The sequence below is a fragment of the Dendrobates tinctorius genome, unplaced genomic scaffold, assembly GCF_039654945.1.
Source record: "Dendrobates tinctorius isolate UK_male_01 unplaced genomic scaffold, ASM3965494v1 ptg000032l, whole genome shotgun sequence".
Classification (NCBI taxonomy): Eukaryota; Metazoa; Chordata; class Amphibia; order Anura; family Dendrobatidae; genus Dendrobates; species Dendrobates tinctorius.
In genome coordinates this window covers 40,669,791-40,695,382 of record NW_027361700.1, presented here as the reverse complement: position 1 = coordinate 40,695,382, position 25,592 = coordinate 40,669,791, and the positions used below count along the sequence as shown (strand labels likewise).

Here is a 25,592-nt window from a genome sequence, read left to right as displayed (position 1 = left end):
GATTGAGCACCCGTTCCAAGTGGGATTAAGGTGTTTTTTATTAATGTGAAAAATATATGTGCAGACATTCAGGGTATTTTTCCACACAACGGTGCCAGATATCTATTTTCTCAAATTGTGGACAGCCAAATGCTAATTCCGACTTGCGTTTCGCCGGTGGCTTTCTGTGTTTCTGTGGACATAAGCTGTGGTGAGATGCTCCTTGTATTGGTGTCGGATCAGTCTGCGAGGAGGTTAACACTTTAATGTTACACTAGTGAATGTACGACCTTTCCCTATTGTGCATGTCACAATCTTTGCTTGCTGCGCTTCTTGTACTCAGCTTTTACTCTTACATGGTGCAGGCCTGTATACTGAGGTCAGGTAGGGGGGCTGTGTATTAGATTTACAGACCAGATCAGAATCAGTCAGTGAATCTGTGATATCTGTATATCAAAGGTGACGCTGCTAAATGTGTGGAGAGTTTGTACACTTCCCTTGATTGTCTTGTGATATTGAAATGGTGTATGATCATGGAAACCGAACCCTGGCTATATTTATTAAAGGAATTGGCTCAAACACTTGTCTATCCACAGGTTAAATGTACAATACGGAGCCTCCCACCCCCCAATGGTGCAGCTTCCATGTGAATGGAGCAGTAATAAGCCTGTGCGATCAGTAGTGGTCACAAGCTGACTTCTGCTTTATTCACACACTGGAGTTTCGATTCAGTCCTCAGGTTCAGTGGGTTTCCCAGCAGCCAGACCCTTAAGGATTACACATTTATCATCCACCTGTGGCTAAGTGATACTGTTCATGGGCAAACCCTTGAAAAACCTCCAGTTACTGGTTCAGTATAAATGTGCATGGGCACAACTTTCTCCTTTGGAGTGATTAAGAGGAGGGTGTTTCCACCAACCCCACTGAATACATTAGACATTTATGGCACCCTAATATTCCACCACCCTGGTCTACACATGACCATAGGTATAGGCAATTGGGGGCAGCTGCATGTGCTTCACTGTGTGTGACTTGCCATGACACTGCATGGTTTGAGTCTTAAAGGGGTTGTTCACTACTTGGACACGCCCTCTCAAACTTTCCTCCTTGTAAAATAATAACCCTTATACTCTCCTCCATTGCCGTGTCGGCATCAGCTCTCCTGAGCTGCTGATGTATGTGTTTTATCCAAAGAAGGGGAGTGTGAAGTGCTGATTGGCTGCAGGGATCACATGACTTAACAATGTCTCGCAAACCCCGGGAGAGCCAGTGCCAACAAGCCTGGAACAGCACTGGATGTGAGTATAGGTGTTATTATTTTACAAGGGGGGAAACATGGGGATTGAGAAGGGGTGTGTTGTCCAAGTAGTGGTCAATGCGTTTACGTTATTTTTCATGTCTGATCCATTTCAATCATCATTGTTACAGTGCCGGGGCTTGGGCTGGACGATGACTTGTTACTCGACCTCTGCCAGAAATTGTGTGACTAAAGGCTGCTGCCCATGAGAAGACTAATCATCTAGCCCTTGGGCGAAATTTAGCAAAACTGGTGCAGAAGGGAATATGGAGCAGTTGAATGCAGCTACCTGGGTCATTGCTACAGACAATTTTCCACTATGCTCCATTGTTCTGGTCCTGTGTTGATTTCCCACAGTATGCCCATGTTTAGTGGCATCATCTTCTCCAGTGTTACTAGAGCTAGTCCTGTGTAACTCTTGTGGCATTGCTGTCGATTTTTGCTACATAGGCAATATTTAGCTTGAAGGCCTCCTTACTGTCTGCTTTCGCTTGTGGCTAGAAGTTGCCCATCTCTGGATATAGCCCTATTCTTCCTTCTGTTTTACTCAGGGGGCAGATTGTGTTTTGTTTCCTTTTGCCATGTACCCATGGTTGGGAAGCTGTAATCACAGGGCAGGTCACGTAACTGTTGACCGTGTCGGGTAGTTAAATTGTGGTTTGTATTAAACCAGATTCCAGTCCGGTCGGCAATCTGCAATCGTTTGGTGCAGAGGAGCCGGCCTACTCCACTCGGAGGGTGACCCGCAGCCAGCAGCAGCCCACCCCCGTGACTCCGAAAAAATACCCGCTCCGACAGACCCGCTCATCGGGATCGGAAACCGAGCAGGCGGTGGACTTTTGTGACAGAGGTACGGGGGTGCAGCTGAGCTTCCACTATTGACGGATGCGCTCTCTTATGTCATAGTAGATGCACGCTGGCTGTCTGTTTTAGCTGTGACCCTGTAGAGTAGACTCCTCTTTGTGTGCTTTCTGCCAAATACAATCTTTTGGAGGGGTGCTAAACCATTTATTCTGTCTGCCACAGATGCTAAAAACACTGGGGATCATGACGAGTCCCCACCTCGCACACCTACTGGAAATGCACCCTCATCTGAATCTGATATAGACATTTCGAGCCCCAACGTATCTCACGATGAGAGCATTGCAAAAGACTTGTCCATGAAGGATTCTGGCAGTGACCTCTCGCACAGACCCAAGCGAAGACGGTTTCATGAAAGCTACAACTTCAATATGAAGTGTCCGACCCCTGGTTGCAACTCACTAGGTAAGCTGCCATATTTGTCCATTTACAGTGAAGCATATATGTAAATGCATCCGTAGAGCCCATGATCACCCAATTGAGGTCAATTTGGCCTCTGTTCCAGTGGAATGCGTTGGACGGAATAGTGCCATTCTATATTATCACATCTAGAAAAAGTATACTAAGTAATGTGTGTATGATGGCTTTTTTTGTCGGAAAAGAGCCTAAAAGTTAATGCAATTGGGCAGACCAGCTTCAGGTGACCATGACATGCACTCCACATGGAAGCCTGTCTATTGTGGCTGCAGTTTTTAGTCTATATTACAGCCATCTGTTGTCAGTCTTTTGTCTTGAAAGCTGACTGCATATATTTCAGTATGAGACTAAAACTCTGTGCAGACCTATAGCTTGACTAAAGCCTGCCATACAGGAGAGCTGTCCGCCAAACGATGTCTTTCCTGACCCGACTTGGCCAAGCATTCATATGTCTTCATTGGGGAGCGAGGAGAAAATGAGATCCCAGATGTGTCTGGCTGTGGCTATCTTCCCTCAAAGGGGAGAAAAAAAAGATTGGACGCTTAAGTTTTAATTGCTCTATCCTTCTCTCCAATTTGAGACGCCCTCATACATATCAAATGGACACCTAATTTCTTTAGATGAAAGTTGGCTGAACCCACTGACTAATGTGTAATAGGGCCTTTAACTATGGGGCTCCAAACAGACTGCACACGAGGCTTATACATTGTGTATCTTTTGTCTGATTTGTGTTTTAGGACACCTCACTGGAAAACACGAGAGGCACTTCTCAATCTCCGGCTGCCCGTTGTACCACAACCTCTCTGCGGACGAGTGCAAGGTAACCTTCTAGTTTGTTAAACACCCCATTACTCACAGCACTTAGTGCAATGTGAAGGGGTTAGTGTCTTTCTGTGTGTGTATTCCTGAAGAACGCTGACCTGACCCATCCATGATTGCTTACATTCACAGACTTGTGATGAATTTCAGGTAAGAGGACAGAGTCGTGACAAACAGGTGGAAGACAGAATGCTGTCCCACAGGCAGGATGAGAACAACAGGCATGCCACACGGCACCAGGTAGGACGGATTTTGTTAATTTTATAGAATTTCTGGACACAGTAATACTGAGCCTTTATACTGATGCTGTTTGCTATAGTCTAGGCAATATGCCAAAGTTATTATTATCCCAAGTGCCAACCTAAGGGCACTTAACCCCTTCACCCCCAAGGGTGGTTTGCACGTTCATGACCGGGCCAACTTTTACAATTCTGACCACTGTACCTTTATGAGGTCATAACTCTGGAACGCTTCCATTGATCCCGGTGATTCTGACATTGTTTTCTCGTGACATATTGTACTTCATGTTAGTGGTAAAATTTCATTCAAATAACTTGAGTTTATTTGTGAAAAAAAAGGAAATTTGGCAAAAATTTTGAAAATTTCGCAATTTTCCAACTTTGAATTTTTATGCCCTTAAATCACATAGATACGGCACACAAAAAACTTGATAAGTAACATTTCCCACATGTTTACTTTACATCAGCACAATTTTGGAACCAAAATTTTTTTTTGTTAGGAAGTTATAAGGGTTAAAAGTTGACCAGCGATTTCTCATTTTTACAACACCATTTTATTTTTAGGACCACATCACATTTGAAGCCACTTTGTGGGGTCTATATGATAGAAAATACCCAAAAGTGACACCATTCTAAAAACTGAACCCCTTAAGGTGCTCAAAACCACATTCAAGAAGTTTATTAACCCATTAGGTGCGTCACAGGAATTTCTTTGAATATTTAAAAAGAAATGAACATCTAACTTTTTTTCACAAAAAAAATACTTCAGGTTCAATTTTTTTATTTTACCAAGGGTAACAGGAGAAATTGGACTGCAAAAGTTATTGTGCAATTTGTCCTGAGTACGCTGATACCTGATTTGTGGGGGGGAACGACTGTTTCGGCGCATGGCAGAGCTCAGAATGGAAGGAGCGCCGTTTGACTTTTTCAATGCAAAATTGGCTGGAATTCAGATTGGACGCCATGTCACGTTTGGAGAGTCCCTGATGTACCTAAACAGTGGAAACCCCCTACAAGTGACCCCATTTTGGAAACTAGACCCCCCAAGGAACTTATCTAGATATGTGGTGAGAACTTTGAACCCACAAGGGCTTTACAGAAGTTTATAACGTACAGTGGTACAATTAAAAAATCATATTTTTTCCACAAAAATGATCTTTCACCCTCAATTCTTATTTCTCCAAGGGTAACATCACCCTAAAAGTTATTGTGCAATTTGTCCTGAGTACGCTGATACCCCACATGTGGGGGGTAAACCACTATTTGGGCGCATGGCAGAGCTCGGAAGGGAAGCAGCGCCATTTGACGTTTTTGGCTGGAATTGAGATCGGACACCATGTCGCGTTTGGAAAACCCCTGATGTACCAAAACAGTGGAAATCCCCCACAAATGACACCATTTTGGAAACTAGACCCCCTAAGGAACTTATCTAGATGTGTGGTGAGAACTTTGAACCCCCATGGGCTTCACAGAAGTTTATAACATAAAGCCATACAATTAAAAAATCATATTTCTTTATCGCCTTATTGGGGGACACAGAATACCATGGGTGTATGCTGCTGCTGCTAGGAGGCTGACACTATGCAAAAACAATAAAATTAGCTCCTCCCCGGCAGTATACACCCACCGACAGGCACCAAGCACCTCAGTTTGTGCTTAGTGTCTGTAGGAGGCGGACCGGGATCTCCCCAGATCCGCATTTTTCTTTTCAGATTTAGTCTGAACTTTTAATTTTTCCCTCTTTTGTCTTTTAGGTTATTTTCCATCGGGAAACAGGGTGTAGTTGTCACCCTGATTTCCCATATCATGCGGCTGAGCGAGCAGTGTGGTGTCATCCACATCGCAACTCTCAGTACCGCAGGCAGGACTTTTCCCTTTCGCCTTCCGGTGATAAGGGTTGTGGACAGGTGGCTAGTCCTTGCCGAATCCCCCTCCTCACCCCTCTCTCGGGACAGGGCTGAGAGGAAGACGGCGATCGCAGGTGTTTCAAGCCGTCTTCTGCAGGATGCGGGTACAGAGGACTCCCTTCCCCCCCCCCCCCCCCCCCCCCAGCGGCCTGCCGTTTCCCCGTGGGCCCCTGTGGTCATCCTCTTCAGGGACGTCAGGTAAGTGCCTGTACGTTCCCTCCGGCCCCGCATAAGCTCCGTGAATGGCAGAAGTTGTACCTTTGTGATTTCAGGTCCACAAGTTTTGAATTTCCCGCCCTCTCTGCCTGCCGCGCGCTCACGCCGCTTGTTTCTCACTCCCAGGGAGACACTGGGGATTCCTCCACTCACCACACAGCGTCACAAGCAGGGGAGGCAGACTTCCCAAGGCCACTGTCAGATCAGCTCCGTTATGTCGGCGCTGGCATGGGGCTGCGGCGTCTTCACTTTCACTTTCACTTTCCCTCACAGTCTCCTCATCGCTGTGCTCCCTCCTCCCTTCCTGAGCGCGCTCTTTTCAGCGCGCCTTTACTAGCCCATCACAGGGCTCCTTTTCGTTTCATATGCCAGCCTCCTCCTTCGGCCATGCCCTCTCCTTCGCTGTTAACCAGTCATGGAGCGGCCGCTAAGCTCCGCCCCCAGCCTCCAGCACAAGGATTTCCTGGTTGTTTCACTCCTTCCTGCGCTGTTTGGGGGACACTTCAGCGTTTTCTGCTGCTCACAGAATCTCGGTAGCCTCTGCTCTGAGGCAAAGATTAGCTCTCCTCGGCAGTTATTCCTTAAATCCTGCGGCCATTCAGTGCAGTCTACTTATGCCCAACCCTTCAGGGGATCTCTGCTTCAGGCCCACCGCTATCTATTACGCCTGTGCGCGCTGTAAAAAGAAGTGGGCATCGGGTCAGTCGTCCCCATTCTGCCCCCCCTGCAGTCCTTCCAATATGTCAGCATCTCAGGAGCGCACAGAGTCCCGGGCGGAGGGCGCTCTTCCCTCCTCTCTCCCCCCGGAGTGGGCCGTTACAATGTCACAGTCTGTTTCTGACTTGACAAAAGTATCACAGTCGCTGGTCCAGGTTTTAGAACGATTACCTCAGCTATCCTCAGCCACCTCTGCCCCGACCACCTCTCGGGGTGAGTCGTCCGCACCTGACCGCGACCTTCAGAGAGACAGACGGGGAAGGTCTTCTAGGAAGCGGGCTCTGTCCACTTCGTCCTCGAGCTCGCAGGGCCCTTCCGCTCCCAGGCCTCCTTCTCCTTCCTCAGATGACAGCCTTCAGTCAGGCGATGATTCTCATTCGGAAGCTAGCTCTGAGGGGAACAGCGTTTCTAAAACGCGGGACATGGTCGATAGTCTTCTTGCAGCTATCTTCCAAACACTAAAACTTAAACAGGATGAGGCTCCAGCTCAGGAAAGCTCGGTTGTCCTTAGACGAGCCAGACCTCCGTCCCGAACCTTTCCCAATCACAACGATTTCAATACTACCTTAGCCAAACACTGGGAGCGCCCTGAACAACGTTTCTCAGGCCGCAAGTATTTGGACGTTCTGTACCCCTTTGACGCAGAACTGCTCTCAAAGTGGTCCAAGGCTCCAGAGGTAGATCCTCCAGTATCCCGGATAGCCTCTAAAACGGTGCTCTCTCTGCCAGACGGGGCGTCGCTCAAAGATCCTACTGACAGGCAGATTGAATCTCTGGCTAAGTCTATCTTTGAGGCATCTGGCGCCTCTCTGCCCTATTTTCGCATCCGCCTGGGTGGCGAAGGTCATTTCCGCTTGGGCAAAAATCCTTCGCAGAGGCATCTTAGCGTCAGCTCCTCAAGACGAATTGGCAGATCTTGCAGATCAGATTAACCAGGCGGGAAAATACCTTTTGGCCGCCTCCTTGGACGCGGCCGGCTGCGTAGCAAGGGCTAACAGCAACATAGTAGCTGTACGCCGAGTCCTTTGGCTAAAGTCATGGAATGCGGACACTACTTCGAAAAAGTCGCTTACCAATCTGCCATTCCATGGCTCTAGGCTCTTTGGAGCAAAGCTGGATCAGATAATTTCCGATGCCACTGGAGGCAAAAGTACTTCGCTTCCCCAGTCTCGACCAAAACGTCCCTTCAACAGAAGGGGGTTTCGACCATTCAGGCCTTTTCGTCCCTTCTCTGCCACGGAGAGAGCCACTCAACAGGATCGGCCGCCTGCCACCAGGGAGCGGGATCAGAGGAAACCTTCCTACAAACCCGCTCCTCGCTGGAGAGCTAGAGGACAATATTCCAGATCTGCAGGAGCCAATTCCGGCAGATTTTCGTCTAAGTGACGGGTCACCCCCACCTGGAATTTCTTCCAGGGTGGGCGGCAGACTTTCCTTTTTCGCGGATGCTTGGCTGTCCGTTGTAGACGACGCTTGGGTCAGAGAACTCGTCGCATCCGGTTACAAAATCGAATTTGCTTCACTCCCGAACAGACGGTTTTTCCGGTCTCGGCCTCCGCGACAGCGGGCCCAGATTCCGGGTTTTCTGCAGGCCATTTCCTCCCTTCTTTCCGCCGGAGTCATTGTTCCCGTTCCCTCAGACGAACGGTTTTCCGGGTTCTACTCCAATCTCTTTGTAGTCCCGAAGAAAGACGGCTCTCTTCGTCCTATTCTGGACCTCAAATTGCTCAATCGCCACATGAAGATTCTTCATTTCAGGATGGAGTCTCTTCGGTCGGTGATTGCTTCCATGGAGCCCGGGGAATTTCTCTGCTCGGTGGACATTCGGGATGCCTATCTCCACATTCCAATATGTGTGCAACATCAGAAGTATCTTCGATTTGCGTTTCAGGGAGACCACTTTCAGTTCACAGCTCTTCCTTTCGGCCTGGCTTCAGCGCCCCGGGTTTTCACGAAGGTGATGGCGACTGTGATGGCCATCCTTCGCTCCAGAGGGATCCTCATCATCCCTTATCTGGACGATCTTTTGATCAAGGGTTCGTCTCGCCAGGACTGTCTTCGGAGCCTTCAGATAACCCTGGACACTCTCAGCCGCCTAGGTTGGCTAGTCAACAAGGAGAAGTCCATTCTGGTCCCCACCCAGCGTCTGACCTTTCTGGGTATGGAATTCGACACAGAGCTAGCCCGTGTTTTTCTTCCAAAGGAAAAATTTACAACTCTGTCCAAGTGCATCAAAACTCTCAAGAGGCCTGCTCCCATTCCCATTCGGTTCGGCATGAAGGTCCTGGGGAAGATGGTGGCCTCCATGGAGGCAGTGCCCTTTGCGCAGTATCACCTTCGCCCTCTCCAGCTGTCTCTGCTTTCAGCCTGGGACAAGACCACGATGTCCTTGGACCGTCCTATTCGGCTTCCTCTCAGAGTGAGGCAGTCTCTCACTTGGTGGCTACGGCCAGCGTCAGTTCTCCAAGGGAGGTCCTTCCTTCCGCCTCAGTGGCAAATCATCACCACCGATGCGAGCCTTCTAGGATGGGGAGCCGTGTTCCATCAGAAAGCGGCCCAAGGACGCTGGAAGCCACAGGAGTCTCTCCTTCCAATCAATCTTTTGGAGATCAGGGCGATTTTCCTGGCCCTTCTTCACTGGCAGCCCTTCCTTTCCGGCAAGCCGGTCCGCATTCAGTCAGACAACGCCACGGCCGTGGCGTACATAAACCATCAGGGGGGTACGCGCAGCAAACAGGTAATGTCAGAAGTGGCCAAGATATTCCGCTGGGCAGAACGTTACGTTCCGACAATCTCCGCCGTCCATATTCCAGGGGTGGAAAATTGGGCAGCCGACTTTCTGAGTCGCCAGGGCCTAGCGTCCGGCGAATGGTCCCTGCACCCCGCGGTTTTCTCTCAGATATGCGACCGTTGGGGCACCCCGGATGTCGATCTCATGGCATCTCGGATGAACCACAAGGTGCCGCAGTTCGTAGCCAGGTCCAGGGACCCTCTAGCCGTCGCATGCGACGCACTGGTGACTCCGTGGTCCCAGTTTCAACTTCCGTATCTGTTCCCGCCTCTGGCATTGATCCCTCGGGTGGTCAAAAAGATAAAATCGGAAGGTGTACCAGTGATTCTAGTTGCTCCAGATTGGCCAAGACGGCCTTGGTACGCGGAACAGGTCAACATGCTCGCGGACGTTCCCTGGAGGCTTCCGGACCGTCCAGACCTTCTCTCGCAAGGCCCCCTTTACCACGAGAATTCTCAGTCTCTGAGTTTGACGGCATGGCCATTGAGACCGCAATTCTAAAGGAATCAGGTCTGTCCAGTCAGGTTATTCAAACTATGATCAGAGCCAGGAAACCAGCCTCTTCCCGCATTTACTATAGGTACTGGAAGGCTTTTTTCCGTTGGTGCGATGATAGAAGAGTCTTCCCAATGTCGTTTTCTATCCCGTCTATCCTAGGGTTTCTTCAAGCTGGGTTAGACGCGGGTCTGTCCCTCAGTACGCTCAAGGGCCAGGTTTCCGCTCTCTCTATCCTCTTCCAAAGAGAGCTAGCTTCTCTACCACAGGTCAAGACCTTTCTACAAGGGGTTTCCCACGTGGCTCCCCCTCATCATTCGCCAATAGACCCGTGGGATCTCAACCTCGTTCTTAGCGCGCTCCAGAAGGCGCCGTTCGAGCCTCTCCAGGACATTCCTTTGTCCCTTCTCTCTTGGAAAGTCACCTTTTTGATCGCCATTTCCTCCATCAGAAGAGTTTCTGAATTGGCGGCCTTGTCATGTCGTTCCCCTTACCTCATTCTCCATCAGGACAAAGCCGTCCTCAGGCCCGTTCCTTCTTTTCTTCCAAAGGTGGTTTCCGCTTTCCATATCAATGAGGATATCGTCCTTCCTTCTTTTTGTCCGGCTCCATCTCATCCTCTTGAGAAGTCTCTCCACAAACTGGACGTAGTTAGAGCCCTGCGTGTCTATCTTGCCAGGACCTCTTCCTTCCGTCTGTCCGATTCCTTGCTAATCATCTCTGAAGGTCGCCAGAAGGGCCTTCCGGCTTCCAAATCCACGATCGCTCGCTGGATTCGTTCTACCATTCTGGAAGCGTATCGTCTTCAGGAAAAGCGGCCCCCTCCGGGAGTAAGAGCTCATTCCACCCGGGCTGTGGCGGCTTCGTGGGCTGCTCGTCACCAGGCCTCGGCCATGCAAATTTGCAAGGCTGCAACCTGGTCATCTTTGCACACCTTCACGAGGTTCTACAGGGTTCATACCCAGGCCTCGTCTGATGCTGTGGTTGGTAGGAAGGTTCTGCAGGCGGCGGTGGCTCACCGGCCGACCTGAGCCTTTCGGTTACTTTCGTTCCTTTTTGCTGTTCCCACCCTTGGGACTGCTTTGGGACGTCCCATGGTATTCTGTGTCCGCCAATAAGGCGATAAAGAAAGATGGATTTTTGGTTCTTACCGTAAAATCTCTTTCTTGGAGCCTTCATTGGGGGACACAGCACCCTCCCTGTCTCAGTTGTACCGTGTTGGGTCTTAGAGTCCCCTGTTGGGTTGGTACATATTTTTCGAGTTTTTTCTCGTTGCTTCTCCTACTGCTTTTTCACCAACTGAGGTGCTTGGTGCCTGTCGGTGGGTGTATACTGCCGGGGAGGAGCTAATTTTATTGTTTTTGCATAGTGTCAGCCTCCTAGCAGCAGCAGCATACACCCATGGTATTCTGTGTCCCCCAATGAAGGCTCCAAGAAAGAGATTTTACGGTAAGAACCAAAAATCCATCTTTTTTCCACAAAAATGATCTTTTCACCCTCAATTCTTATTTTTCCAAGGGTAACAGGACCGTAAAAGTTATTGTGCAATTTGTTCTGAGTACGCTGATACCCCACATGTGGGGGTAAACCACTATTTGGGCGCATGGCAGAGCTCGGAAGGGAAGCAGCGCCATTTGACGTTTTTGGCTGGAATTGAGATCGGACACCATGTCGCGTTTGGAAAACTCCTGATGTACCAAAACAGTGGAAACCCCCCACAAATGACACCATTTTGGAAACTAGACCCCCTAAGGAACTTATCTAGATGTGTGGTGAGCACTTTGACCCCCCCAGTGCTTCACAGAAGTTTATAATGCCCGGGCGTGAAAATAAATAATTCGTATTTTTTCCACAAACATGATCTTTTAGTCACCATTTTTTTATTTTCCCAAGGGTACCAGGAGAAATTGGACCCCAAAAGTTGTTGTCCAATTTGTCCTGAGTATGCTGATACCCCATATGTGGGAGAAAACTACTGTATGGGCACACGTCGGGGCTCGGAAGGGAAGTAGTGACGTTTTGGAATGCAGACTTTGATGGAATGGTCTGCGGGTGTCATGTGCGTTTGGAGAGCCCCTGATGTACCTAAACTATTGAAACTCCCCACAAGTGACCCCATTTTGGACACTAGACCCCCCACGGAACTTATCTAGATGTGTGGTGAGCACTTTGAACCCCCAAGTGTTTCACAGAAGTTTATAACACTCGGACGTGAAAATAAAAAAAATCATTTTTTTCCACAAAAATGATATTTTTGCCCCCAATTTTGTATTTTCCTAAGGGTAACAGGAGAAATTGGACCCCAAAAATTGTTTTGCAATTTGTCCTGAGTAGGCTGATACCCTACATGTGGGGGTAAAACACTGTTTGGGCGCATGGCAGAGCTTGGAAGGGAAGGAGCACCATTTGACTTTTTCAACTCAGAATTGGCTGGAATTGAGATCAGACGCCATGTTGCATTTGGAGAGCCCCTGATGTGCCCAAACAGTGGAAACCCCCAATTATAACTCCAACCCTAACCCCAACACACCCCTAACCCTAATCTGAGCCCTAACCCTAACCCTAACCCTAGCCCTAACCCTAAGGCTGTGTGCACACGCTGCGGATTTTGCTGCGGTTCCGCAGCGGTTTTGGCTGCTGCGGACCCGCAGCAGATGCTGCTGCGGACCCGCAGCAGATGCTGCTGCGGTGTACAGTACCATGCTTCCCTATGGGAATCAAAAACCGCAGTGCAGACGGTGCGGAATTTTCCGCGTGGATTATCTGCGGTTTTCAATCCGCAGAAAGAATTGACATGTCAATTCTTTCTGCGGATTCTCCTGCGGTTTGCCATCTCCTCTATTGAGGAGATGAAAAACCGCAGGACAAAACCGCAGAGCAATCCGCAGGTAAAACCGCAGGTCTTTTGACCTGCGGTTTCACCTGTGGATTTTACAAAATCCGCGCGGATGAATCCGCACTTAATCCGCAGCGTGTGCACACAGCCTTACCCTAACGGGAAAATGGAGATAAATACTTTTTTTTTAGTTTTATTATTTTTCCCTAACTAAGGGGGTGATAACGGGGGGTTTGACTTACTATTTATGGCGGTTTTTATGTTTGGCGGCTGTCCCACGCTAAATGACGCTTTTTATTGTAAAATAGTTTTTGCATCACCACATATTGAGAGCTATAATTTTTCCGTATTTTGACCCACTGAGTCATGTGAGGTCTTATTTTTTGCGGGACGAGTTGACGTTTTTATTGGTACCATTTTCGGGCACGTGACATTTTTTGATCGCTTTTTATTCCTATTTTTGGGACGCAGAATGAACAAAAACCAGCGTTTCATGAATTTCTTTTGGGGGGGTGCGTTTACACCGTTCCGCGTGCGGTAAAATTGATAAAGCGGTTTTATTCTTCGGGTCAGTACGGTTACAGCGATACCTCATTTAGGTCGTTTTTTTATGTCTTTGTCGGTTTTATGCAATGAAAACTATTTTATATAAAAAATAATTATTTTTGCATCGCTTTATTCTGTGAGCTATAACTTTTTTATTTTTTCGCTGATGATGCTGTGTGGCGGCTCGTTTTTTGCGGGACAAGATGACGTTTTCAGCGGTACCATGGATATTTATATGCGTCTTTTTGATCGCGCGTTATTACACTTTTTGTTTGGCGGTATGATAATAAATCATTATTTTTTGCTTCGTTTTTTATTTTTATTTTTTAAGGGGTTCGCTAAAAGGGTTAACTAATGGGACAGTTTTATAGGGCGGGTCATTACGGACGCGGCGATACCTAATATGTGTACTTTTATTGTTTTTTTTTTTTTTTTATTATTTCCAAAAAATGGATTTATTGAGGGAATATTTTTTTTTTTTTTTTTTTTCTAATTTATTTGGCGATTTTTATTTTTTTTTAAATTTATTTTTACGTTTTTTTTTTACTTTATTACATAGTCCCAGGTGGGACATCACTGTCCTGTGATAGATCGCTGATCTGTCACATCACAGATCACTGTGACAGATCAGCAATCTGTCACAGGCATTGAAGAAGACTTCCTCTTGCCTGCGCTTTGCAGGCACTGAGGAAGCCAGCTTCCTCAGGTCCCCGAAGGCCCCCGTCGCCATCTTAGATTCGGGGGCCTGGAGGATAGGAGCCCACGGCAGCAGCGCTGCACATTGCGCTGCCGTGGGGGGCTCAGGGAAGCACGGAGGGAGCCCCCTCCCTCCCGATGCTTCCCTTTAACTCCCGGTACACCGCGATCATGTTTGATCGTGGTGTGCAAGGGGTTAACGTGTCGGGGGCGGTCCGTGACCGCCCCTGACACATAGTGCCGGGTGTCAGCTGTGATAATCAGCTGACACCCGGCCGCGATCAGCGACGCTCACCACGTGGGCGCCGCTGATCGCGGTAGACGTACTATCCCGTCCACGGTCATACGGGCCCGGGTACCGTGGACGGGATAGTACGTCGGATGTCAGGAAGGGGTTAAGGGATGTAGAACTCCATCTCCTCCTAAAGGACAATGTAAAAGCTTTAAAGTCCATCTATCCTTACTCGCACACTTCTAGACTATTCTGTTTGGTTTTGTTAGTTGATGCTTATCTGTCTTTACAGGCTCCCACTGAACGTCAGCTTCGTTATAAAGAAAAAGTCACCGAAATGAGGAAGAAACGCAATTCTGGCTTAACCAAAGAACAGAAGGAGAAGTATATGGTAATGCTAGAAAACTGTAAATGTATGTAATGTATAAGAAAAAAAATCTTGCAATTTAGTCTAAACAAGTGCCTCTATACTCACAGGAACATAGGCAGACGTATGGCAACACCAGGGAGCCGCTGTTGGAGAACCTTACCAGCGAGTATGACCTTGAGCTTTTTCGAAGGGCTCAGGCCAGAGCCTCAGAGGACTTGGTAAGAATTTGAGGCAAAATGGCTGTAACCTTAAGGCCACGTGTGCACGCATTGAGTACTTGATGGTTGTTGTTTTTTTTTTTGTTTTTTTTTACATCAGTACTTATAAGCAAAAATCAGGAGTGGAACAGTCAGGGGAAAAGTGTAATAGAAATATGTCACCACTGCTGTATTTATCACCCACTCCTGGTATTGGCTTACACATACTGATGTGAAAAAAACTCACCAAATGCTCAATGTGTGCATGTGGCCTAACACGCTGTGTGTCTTTTTAAGGCAGAAGCCACCTGCAAGTGCTCAATAAACTAAAAAAATAATGCACATATGTATGCACAGTAATGACACCACTACTTTCTTTCCATACAATCCATCTTTTTTATCTTCTCTTAACCGCTTCAGCCTTCAAAAGTCATAAAGCTGCTAAAGTGACCTGGCTATCCTTCAAGCGGGCTTTTATATGTTAAAGCGAACCTGTCATCAGGACTTTTAGTAAACTACAGGCATTGTCAGGTTGGCGCTGTTACACTGATTAAAATGATACCTCGGTTGAAGAAATCAGTTTTGTGGTTTTAATCTTTTTCATTTAATGAGATTCTCGCGCTTCAGGGCAGGCTTGTGGACGGGTCTTTATTTGGTGCTCTCTGGACTCCTCTTCATTGTGGCTTAACTGACAGGTCGCTGATCCTTCAGTAACCTGCCTTCTATTTTAAATATTGTAGTTTATAAAAAAAAAAAAAAAATCCTGCCTGCGGTTTGTGGAAGTATCTCCTGTTTCAAAAACTGTGCGGCAACACTGGCTACTAGTAAAAAAACATACTCACAAGCCATAAGGCCTCTCCTTAACACACTTGTTTTCTTGTTCTGCAATTTTCAGTGCTTATTTAAAAAGAAATCATGCATTTTCTAGCACTTTTTTTTTTTTTTTTTTTACTTAAAGGCTTTTTGTTCGTTTTTTTAACCCCTTACTGCCATCGGACTGAATAGTACGTCCGATGGCAGTACCCCCGCTTTGATGTGGGCTTCGGCGGTGAGCCCACCTCAAAGCCGGGACATGTAAGCTATTTTGGACAGCTGACGTGCCCGCCATAGCCATGGGCGGAATCGCGATCTGCTGCGGCTATTAACTACGGTAGTTAAATGCCGCTGTCAAACTCTGACAGTGGCATTTAACAAGCGCTTCTGGACATCACGTGATCGATCGGGGGTCATCGGTTCGTCGGCATAACAACCAGAGGTCTCCTTGAGACCTCTATGGTTGTTGATGCTGGATTGCAGTAAATCTGCTACATAGAGGCGATCTGAGCATCGCCTCTTTGTAGCAGAGGAGATCGAGTTGTGGCAGCTTCTAGCCTTCCATGGAGGCTATTGAAGCATGCCAAAAGTGGGCAAAAAAAAAATTGGTTTTAAAAATATGAAAAAAATTAAAACATAAGTTCAAATCACCCCCCCTTCGCCCCATTCAAAAATAAAACAATAAAAATAAAATCAAACAGACATATTTGGCATCGCCGCGTTCAGAATCGCCCGATCTATCAATAAAAAAAAATTAACCTGATCGCTAAACGGCGTAGCAAGAAAAAAATCAAACGCCAGAATTACGTTTTTTGGTCGCTGCGACATTGCATTAAAATGCAATATTGTGCGATCAAAAGAACGTGTATGCACAAAAGTCAAAAGTGGTATCCTTAAAAACGTCAGCTCGGCACGCAAAAAATAAGCAATCGCCCAACCCCAGATCACGAAAAATGGAGACGCTATGGGTCTCGGAAAATGGCACAATTTTTTTTTTTTTTTTTTAGCTAAGTTTGGAAATTTTTTTCACCACTTAGATAAAAAAAGAACCCTGACATGTTTGGTGTCTATGAACTCATAATGACCTCCAGAATCATAATGGCAGATCAGTTTTAGCATTTGGTAAACCTAACAAAAAAGCCAAACAAAAAACAAGTGTGGGATTGCATTTTTTTTTTTTTTTCTTTGCAATTTCAACGCACTTGTAATTTTTATCTCATTTTCTTGTACATGACATAGTAAAAACCAATGGTGTCGTTCAAAAGTACAACTTGCCCCGCAAAAAATAAGTCCTCACACGGCCATTTTGACGGAAAAATAAAAGTTATGGCTCTGGGAAGAAGGGGAGCAAAAAATGAAAACGCAAAACAAAAAAACAACAAAAAAAAGCCCCGGTCATGAAGGGGTTAATATGAGCTTGAAGAGGTTAGATGTGTCCATAACAGGTTTCCTTTTATGGTTTAGGTGTGTGTTTTATACATATTCAGTAACATGGAGTCTAACATTTTATTTTGGGCAGGGATTTATATGGCACCCATAGTTTAATGGACCAACTATTATCTTTGTAGGAGAAACTTCGGTTGCAGGGTCAGATCACAGAAGGAAGCAACATGATAAAGACAATCGTGTTTGGTAGATATGAGCTGGACACCTGGTACCACTCGCCATACCCTGAGGAGTATGCCCGGCTAGGGCGGCTGTACATGTGCGAGTTTTGTCTCAAGTATATGAAGAGTCAAACTATCCTGCGCAGGCACATGGTGAGTGGGGATCCAGCATCACATGTGTCTCACTCGTCCCTTGAGTGTAACTACTTGGCTCTTATTCATCTAATGATGTACTGTAATAATGTTCGACTGGTGGCTTTTCATCCAGGTGCCCTGTACACATGTATTAAACATGACCTCCCCAGTGTACATGAGTTTTGAGGAGCAAGATTGGGGGAATGAGCTGCTGTTTGACACCTCTGAAGATTAAGGATCAGTCATTGCAATCCAACATTCCCAATGCAAATCCAACTCTCCCCACCACATTTGTGGAGGAGCACGACATATCTGTAGTCTGAACTTGGTAACAAATTTTCCTTAATGGAGTTGTCTCACCTTTTTAAAGGGGGTTATCAGGTTTGGGGATGAAGGTCTACAGTCACTCTGAATCCTCACTCAGTGAATTATCTGGTGTCTGCAGCTAGAGCTGTTGTCTGTGACCAAAAGTATGTACGTATGTACTGTGCATACGTGCTTTCACTTGCCATCTAGACCTGCTCTGTCTCTCTCAATTCACTTTTATTGAGTGAGGCCATGCAGGTTTAGTGCAGATCGCAAACTTGCTGTCACGTGACCGCCCATTCTTGTTGTCAGAACCAAAGAATTCTGACTATGTATGGCAGTGACTGCAGACTTTAATTCCGCACCTGGACAACCCCCTTTTTAACACATCTCTGACCTGCCCCCCACCTTATTGCTGTAAGATATTCATGCATCTCTTATGAAGGGTGCTAAGAGCTAACCATGCATGCATTGATGGGTGAGATCCATAAGTACCCCAAGTAGATGATGATCCAGAGGGTCCATACACCATATTAGGATAATTTTAAAAATTAGTTTGCAGTGTGTAAAACTAAAGATGGAGGTCTTACGCTCAATTGTAATAAACTTGGGGCCGGTGGATTCCTCCTGATGTATCGGTCAGGTTTTCCAAGTCTTGTTTTCCATCTCCTGGCCACCTCTTCCTTTTCTGTGCAGGCGAAGTGCGTGTGGAAGCATCCACCTGGAGACGAGATCTACCGTAAGGTATCCATCTCTGTTTTTGAAGTAGACGGCAAGAAAAACAAGGTTGGCATTAGAGCTTTAATGGCTTTCTGTCTTGTAGCCATCACATTAAACAGTTGCTGCCTCTAATCAACTGCACTGGGCAAATCTCATTACTGATGGGTGATTATTAATGTCGCTGTAACCATTCTGATTTCAGATTTACTGCCAGAACCTGTGCCTACTTGCCAAGCTTTTCCTAGACCATAAAACGCTTTATTACGACGTCGAGCCTTTTCTCTTTTATGTCATGACTGAGGCAGACAACACCGGCTGCCATCTCATAGGCTATTTCTCAAAGGTAGGATCTCTCAGATGTTTCCTTGGTTGTCTGTACCAAGGACTAGATATACCTGGAAATCTATCACATGGCCAAACAGACCATGCCCTCAGTGAGTGGATGAGAAAAGTCACGATTGTTGCGACTGTGCCAAGGATGAGCTTAGACTAAAAATATATATAATGTGTCTACTGCTGGGCAACTCCCTGTGTGTAAATGGTTGGAGAATAAAGAGTAGATAGAAAAAAAATTTAACATGAAAAAGACCCCCCACTAGTAAAAAGATGTATACTGTATTTTTCGTATTATAAGACGCACCTTTTTCCCCCAAATGAGGGGAAAATGGGAGTGCGTCTTATAATACATACATACCTTACCGATACCGTTGCTACATGCCACAGGCTTGGATGAGGGGGGTGTCCGGCTGTACTGATGCGGGGTCTCTTGTGAAAGGTCAGAGCCCCGGCAGTTCCATGGTTTCCTGTGCAGTGGACTCCGGGGAAAATGGCTGCCGGGGGATGCGCATGCGGAGATCTCGGCACCAAGATCTTTCACAAAATGTCGGCAGAGCTCTGGCAGCATCGGAGACCCCCCCACAGCAGCGCCGGACACCACAGCGGCACGCCGCACATCTGAACACCTCATCCCAGCCTGTGGCCTGCAGCATCACCCCCCCACTCCTGCCTCCTCCAGCAGTGACCCTGGGACCCCACAGCCTCCACCCCCGGTAGGTAATAAAGCACATGGATTATAAGAAACACCACCATTTTATTTAAAAAATATTTTTTTTTCTCCTCAATATTTGGGGTGCGTCTTATAATCCGGAGCGTCTTGTAATCCGAAAAATACGGTACTTTATTAATATCGATTAAAAGTACACCACAAATAAATATTGCACTTAATACACCAAAAAACAACTGATACAAAGGTCACATGTCAGTAACCTATACAGTGTACAAAACCAAGGGGGTAAAGGCCTACCAAGAAACAAGTACAACTACAGGATATGCTTCCCTGAAGAAGAAAAAAAAAAAATTCCCTACTTATCCATGGCACCCTAATGACACCTCGCAAACGGGTGCCCCCTCTCGTTAACGACTATCCCTGGAAAGCCCTAACAATCACACTATATGAAAGACAGATCTTGTATATGGATAAACATCCCATTAAAATAAGTGTAAATTTGCTACAAAATACCTCAATCCTATAGTGTTTCTTCTGACCCAAATATAAATACACACCTCTGACCTAATCATGATTCCTTAAGTCACATTAGACACAATAAATGCATAACCTAGAGTAAGATGCCCCACACATAACGATACCAATAGGTATAAACAGGATAATTAACCCCTTCACGGCCTTGGGATTTTGAGTCTGTTTTTTGCTCTCCTTCCTAGAGCCATAACTTTTTTTTTTTTTTCTTCTGTTGATATGACCAAGTGAGGGCTTGTTTTTTGCCAGGCGAGTTGTACTTCTGAACAACACCATTAGTTTTACCATATCGTGTACTTGAAAACGGGGAAAAAAAAATCCCAAGTGTAAATTTCTGGCATATTGATTTTTCTTTTTTTCTTGTTAAGCCGTTTTTTTCCTACTCTTTGCTTGCTTCAATAGTCTCTTTAGGAGACTTGAAGCCGCGATAGCATAATTGATCAACTGGTATGAACTGTCCACTCGGTGGTGCTCATAGCAGAACGGCAGTGACAACCACAGGGGTCTGTTTCCTGCAGACCCCAGGTTGTCATGCCAACCCATCGGTGCTCCGTTACCATGTGACTGGCACCGATGGGCGGGATTAGTGAAGTGCTTCCAGCACGATCATGTTAAATGCCGCTGTTTGAGATTGACAGCGGCATTTAACATGCAGAGACACAACCTATGACTTACATATACATCGTAGGTTGTGAAGGGGTTAAAAAGTGACTGCTTAAATTACCCAGCGTTATCAAAAGTGCTGTCATTACTCCCACATACATGTGTAAACCCCATATAGCTAGCAATCCGTAGTCCTTTCCACAGTTCCCCATTCATGGTCCATCAGGGAAGAACACTTGAGGTTGCAGTAAAGTGACGCATTGATACCAGCATGTAGAATGGAAGTCAGTCTACCTATAACTAGGCACTTGTCTATGAGCTCATTATGGTGTCCAGACCATAGAAGTTTCATCAGGAAGTGAAATTAGTCTGGTCCGGGGAACCACTGATATTCACAATGGCTACGGCTCCACAGCTAGACCTACCACTTATAAAACATGTCCCCATTTCCGGCACATACGCTGAAAGAGGGAGAAGGAAGATGTCTCCGGGGTGTGCGTTATAGCTGACCACCATCTCCACGCCCCATTTAAATGAATATACCTGGTTCCATTATAATTGTTTTTATAGGCAGGGCTGTGGAGTCGGTATAAAATGGACCGACTCCTAAAATATGTAATAAATTGGGTACAGTAGTTCAATGCAGAATGCGCTGAATATTTTTTCATAGGAATTTGGGAAAGTTATGAAATGTCCTATAAATGGCTGTTCTATTCCTGATCTAAGGCTACATTCACACACAGCGTTTTTCCTGCGTTTTTTGAGGATACGTTTTTCAGCTGCAAAAGCAGATCAGCTTTTTAAAAATCCGCATCACCTGAAAGGTTTTTGAGCTCATAGATAATGTTTTCAATAGCAAAAGCAGATTAGAAATCTGCTCTATCTATCCATTTATCCATATCTGTCTATCCATATCTTATCTGCACCAAAAAGAATGAAAGCCGGGTAGCACACAGACTAACACTCCTTTTTTTTTTTTTTTTTTTTTTTTTTCGCACCAGTCAGGTACACCTCATAGCTGCCCAAAAGGACGCCCAGGACAGGCATTGCTCGTCTTCAGTAACACATCAACATCAACTGATAGCTGGAATAAATAGACTGCATTCATCACCACATGTTCTTAAGGTGCAGGCTTTATTTTCAAGTGTAGGGGTGTGCAGTATGAGGTTCTGCAGCAGCTGGGGTGTGCAGTATGAGGTTCTGCCCCCTCCTAGGTTTGATTGATCCCGGCTTCGCCCATGGTGTGAATGTATCCTGAGGATCTAGGCTTTGTCTTAGCTGAGATAAGTCAGTGTGTTTTATATATATATATATATATATATATATATATATATATATATGTATATGTGTGTGTGTATATATATATATGTATATATACATGCACAGTATTTTCCGCTTTGTAAGACGCACTTTTTTCCCCCAAACTTGGGGAAATGGGGGTGCGTCTTACAAAGAGGATATACATTACCGGGTGCAGGCCGCAGGGGTGTCCGGCTGTCCGTCTGCGCTGTGGGTGTCTCTGGGTGCCCGGCCGTGTCTCCGGTTCCAATCCCGGGGCTCTGGCGACATTTTGCGACAGGCCAGAGCCCCGGGGCTCCCTCTCGGTTCCCTCTGTTTTGGGCTCCGGCAATATTGCGGCCGCCGCCGGGGGCGGTGCATGCGCTGATGGTGATCTCGGGACAGATCTCGCTGAAATCTCATCTCTCGAGATCAGTCCCGAGGTCACCATCAGCGCATGCGCTGCCATATTGCCGGAGCCCAAAACAGGAAGCCTCAGGGCTCTGGCATGTCGCCAGAGCCCCGGGATTGGAACCGGAGACACGGCTGGGCACCCGGAGACACCCACAGCGCCGACGGACACCCGGTAAATGTGGGCAGAGCCCCGGGCTGCTGCACAGACCCCCCCCCCCCTAGCAGCAGCAGCACAGCCCCCCTGGTAGCAGCACGAGCTCCCTGGCAGCGCGCTGCACATCGGAGCACCCTTTCAACCCTTCCTGTGGCCTGCAGTATCACCCCACTCCTGCCTCCAGCAGCGACCCTGGGACCCCACTTCACCGCAGCCACCACCCCCGGTAAGCAATAAGACACCTGGATTATGAGAGGCACCACCATTTTATTAAAAAAAACGTTTTTTCCTATTTTTCTCCTCAAAATTTGTGGTGCGTCTTATAATCCGGAGCGCCTTATAAAGCGAAAAATACGGTGTGTATATATATATATATAGTACAGACCAAAAGTCTGGACACGCCTCATTCAAAGAGCTTTCTTTATTTTCATGAATGTGAAAATTGTAGATTCACTCTGGAGGCATCGTAACTATGAATTTACACATGTGGAATTATATAATTACTGTATGTCTTATATTCTAGGTTCTTCAAAGTAGCCACCTTTTGCTTTGATTACTGCTTTGCGCACTCTTGGCATTGTCTTGATGAGCTTCAAGAGGTCACCGGAAATGGTTTTCACTTCACAGGTGTGCCCTGTCAGGTTTAATAAGTGGGATATCTTGCCTTATAAATGGGGTTGGGACCATCAGTTATGTTGTGCAGAAGTCTGGTGGATACACTGCTGATAGTCCTACTGAATAGACAGTTAGAATTTGTATTATGGTAAGAAAAAAGCAGCTAAGTAAAGAAAAACGAGTGGCCATCATTACTTTAAGAAATGAAGGTCAGTCAGTCCGAAAATTTGGGAAAACTTTGAAAGTGTCCCCAAGTGCAGTGGCAGAAACCAAGCGCTACAAAGAAACTGGCTCACATGAGGATCACCCCAGGAAAGGAAGACCGAGAGTCACCTCTGCTGTGGAGGATAAGTTCATCCGAATCACCAGCCTCAGAAATTGCAGGTTAAAAAGCAGCTCAGATTAGAGACCAGGTCAATGCCACACAGCGTTCTAGCAGCAGACACATCTCTACAACTGTTAAGAGGAGACTTTGTGCAGCAGGCCTTCATGGTAAAATAGCTGCTAGTAAACCACTGCTAAGGACAGGCAACAGGCAGAAGAGACTTGTTTGGGCTAAAGAACACAAGGAATGGACATTAGACCAGTGGAAATCTGTGCTTTGGTCTGATGAGTCCAAATTTGAGATCTTTGGTTCCAATCACCATGTCTTTGTGTGACACAGAAAAGGTGAACGAATGGACTCTACATGCCTGGTTCCCACCGTGAAGCATGGAGGAGGAGGTGTGATGGTGTGGGGGTGCTTTGCTGGTGACACTGTTGGGGATTTATTCAAAATTGAAGGCATACTGAACCAGCATGGCTACCACAGCATCTTGCAGCGGCATGCTATTTCATCCGGTTTGTGTTTAGTTGGACCATCATTTATTTTTCAACAGGACAATGACCCCAAACACACCTCCAGGCTGTGTAAGGGCTATTTGACTAAGGAGAGTGATGGGGTGCTACGCCAGATGACCTGGCCTCCACAGTCACCAGACCTGAACCCAATCAAGATGGTTTGGGGTGAGCTGGACCGCAGAGTGAAGGCAAAAGGGCCAACATTGCTAAGCATCTCTGGGAACTCCTTCAAGACTGTTGGAAGACCATTTCCGGTGACTTCCTCTTGAAGCTCATCAAGAGAATGCCAAGAGTGTGCAAAGCAGTAATCAAAGCAAAAGGTGGCTACTTTGAAGGACCTAGAATATAAGACATATTTTCAGTTGTTTCACTTTTTTGTTAATTATATAATTCCACATGTGTAAATTCATAGTTTTGATGCCTTCAGCGTGAATCTACAATTTTCATAGTCATGAAAATAAAGAAAACTCTTTGAATGAGAAGGTGTGTCCAAACTTTTGGTCTGTACTATATATATGTAATTGATATTACATAGTGTATTACATATTTACAATTTATTACAGTTTTTTGTGTTCTAAAGTTGTATTCCAATAAATATATATTATGTTCTATCTAAATATCTTGATTATTGTATCATAAAAATGATTAAATGTCTGATGTTCACATTGTACTACAATAATTTTTTCACTTAAATATAAGCAATATATGTGGAAGTTGTAGAGTCTGAGTCGGTCTAAGGGAAATTGAGGAATCGGAGTCGCAGGTTTGGCTTACCGACTCCACAGCCCTGTTTATAGGGCTCCTTTGAGCATAAGACTTATTGATTCAAATCCTAAATATCTGATGTGGACGGCCGCCTCATATTTGCCAATTATTTTGCAGGAGAAGAATTCTTTCCTGAACTATAACGTGTCCTGTATCCTGACTATGCCGCAGTACATGAGACAGGGCTACGGGAAGATGCTCATAGATTTTAGTAAGTGTCTGATCTGCATATACCACTAATGGCCTGCAGAATGGAGACCGAGAACTAACAGTCTTCTGTCTTCCAGGTTATTTACTATCCAAGGTGGAGGAGAAGGTGGGATCTCCGGAGCGGCCTCTCTCTGACCTTGGCCTAATAAGCTACCGTAGTTACTGGAAGGAGGTTCTGCTACGATACCTCCACACCTTCCAGGGCAAGGAGATCTCTATTAAAGGTATGGTTCTGTCTGACCTTGTAAGGGTTCTTTACCCTGCATTTCAGTAGCAACATATTTAACGCCTGTGGTCCTGCCTATAGAGTGCATTTACACCCATGAGATGCAATTTATGGGCTTTTTTCGAAGGCTAATGTAATAAATGCAAATCATACTTATTGGGCAAATGCTTGTCTTTTTTTTATTTTTTTTTTTATTTTTCTTTAGAAATCAGCCAAGAGACTGCTGTAAATCCTGTCGATATTGTGAGCACCCTGCAGGCCTTACAGATGTTGAAATACTGGAAGGGGAAGCATCTTGTGCTGAAGAGACAGGTAACATGAACCTGTTACTCCAGCCCACCTGGACAGAATGATCTGTAAATGTCCTGCATGTTGATACCTTAGAGATCGAGTCTTTGCGCTAATCCCATTTTGCTGGACCTCAAGCGTATGTTCACATGATGCTCTTTTTAGGTGGTTTGGAGCAAGTCAGCTACGAAAGCCTCCTGTAAAGGCCTTCTGCAAAGGCTGAAAAGACTGAACATCTAGTGTTTTATGTAGAAAACTAATTACTGTTCAACTTTTTACCTGCTCCAGGTTTCTAAAGACGCCTGGCAGTTCTTCAGGCGGCCCTGTACTTTACAATACAAGTCAATGGGAAAGCTCAAAAAGATGCCTGTTCCTTTTTGTGCGTTTGCTTCAAAAAACGATAGTGGTTTCTTCATTATTGAATGAAGTTTTAAAAAAATAAATATTAAAACCGCTGGAAAGCTGG

The 25,592-nt window shown here is 46.0% G+C and overlaps 1 protein-coding gene across 7 annotated transcripts in view; it reads left to right on the top strand.

The window, feature by feature from the left end:
• The window catches only part of KAT7 (lysine acetyltransferase 7), a 39,984-nt gene that overhangs the window by 8,172 nt on the left and 6,220 nt on the right, over positions 1–25,592 (top strand). For 4 of the 7 annotated variants that reach the window (XM_073572817.1, XM_073572820.1, XM_073572819.1 and 1 more), the window contains 12 exons: positions 1,950–2,126; positions 2,303–2,542; positions 3,292–3,374; positions 3,506–3,613; positions 14,341–14,439; positions 14,526–14,636; positions 16,997–17,188; positions 18,173–18,262; positions 18,399–18,539; positions 24,520–24,613; positions 24,690–24,836; positions 25,044–25,150. In XM_073572817.1, coding sequence (XP_073428918.1) covers positions 1,950–2,126; positions 2,303–2,542; positions 3,292–3,374; positions 3,506–3,613; positions 14,341–14,439; positions 14,526–14,636; positions 16,997–17,188; positions 18,173–18,262; positions 18,399–18,539; positions 24,520–24,613; positions 24,690–24,836; positions 25,044–25,150 — 1,589 coding nt within the window. The remainder of the gene's footprint in view (positions 1–1,949; positions 2,127–2,302; positions 2,543–3,291; positions 3,375–3,505; positions 3,614–14,340; positions 14,440–14,525; positions 14,637–16,996; positions 17,189–18,172; positions 18,263–18,398; positions 18,540–24,519; positions 24,614–24,689; positions 24,837–25,043; positions 25,151–25,592) is intronic. The other 3 variants (XM_073572818.1, XM_073572823.1, XM_073572822.1) reach the window with 3 other exon arrangements.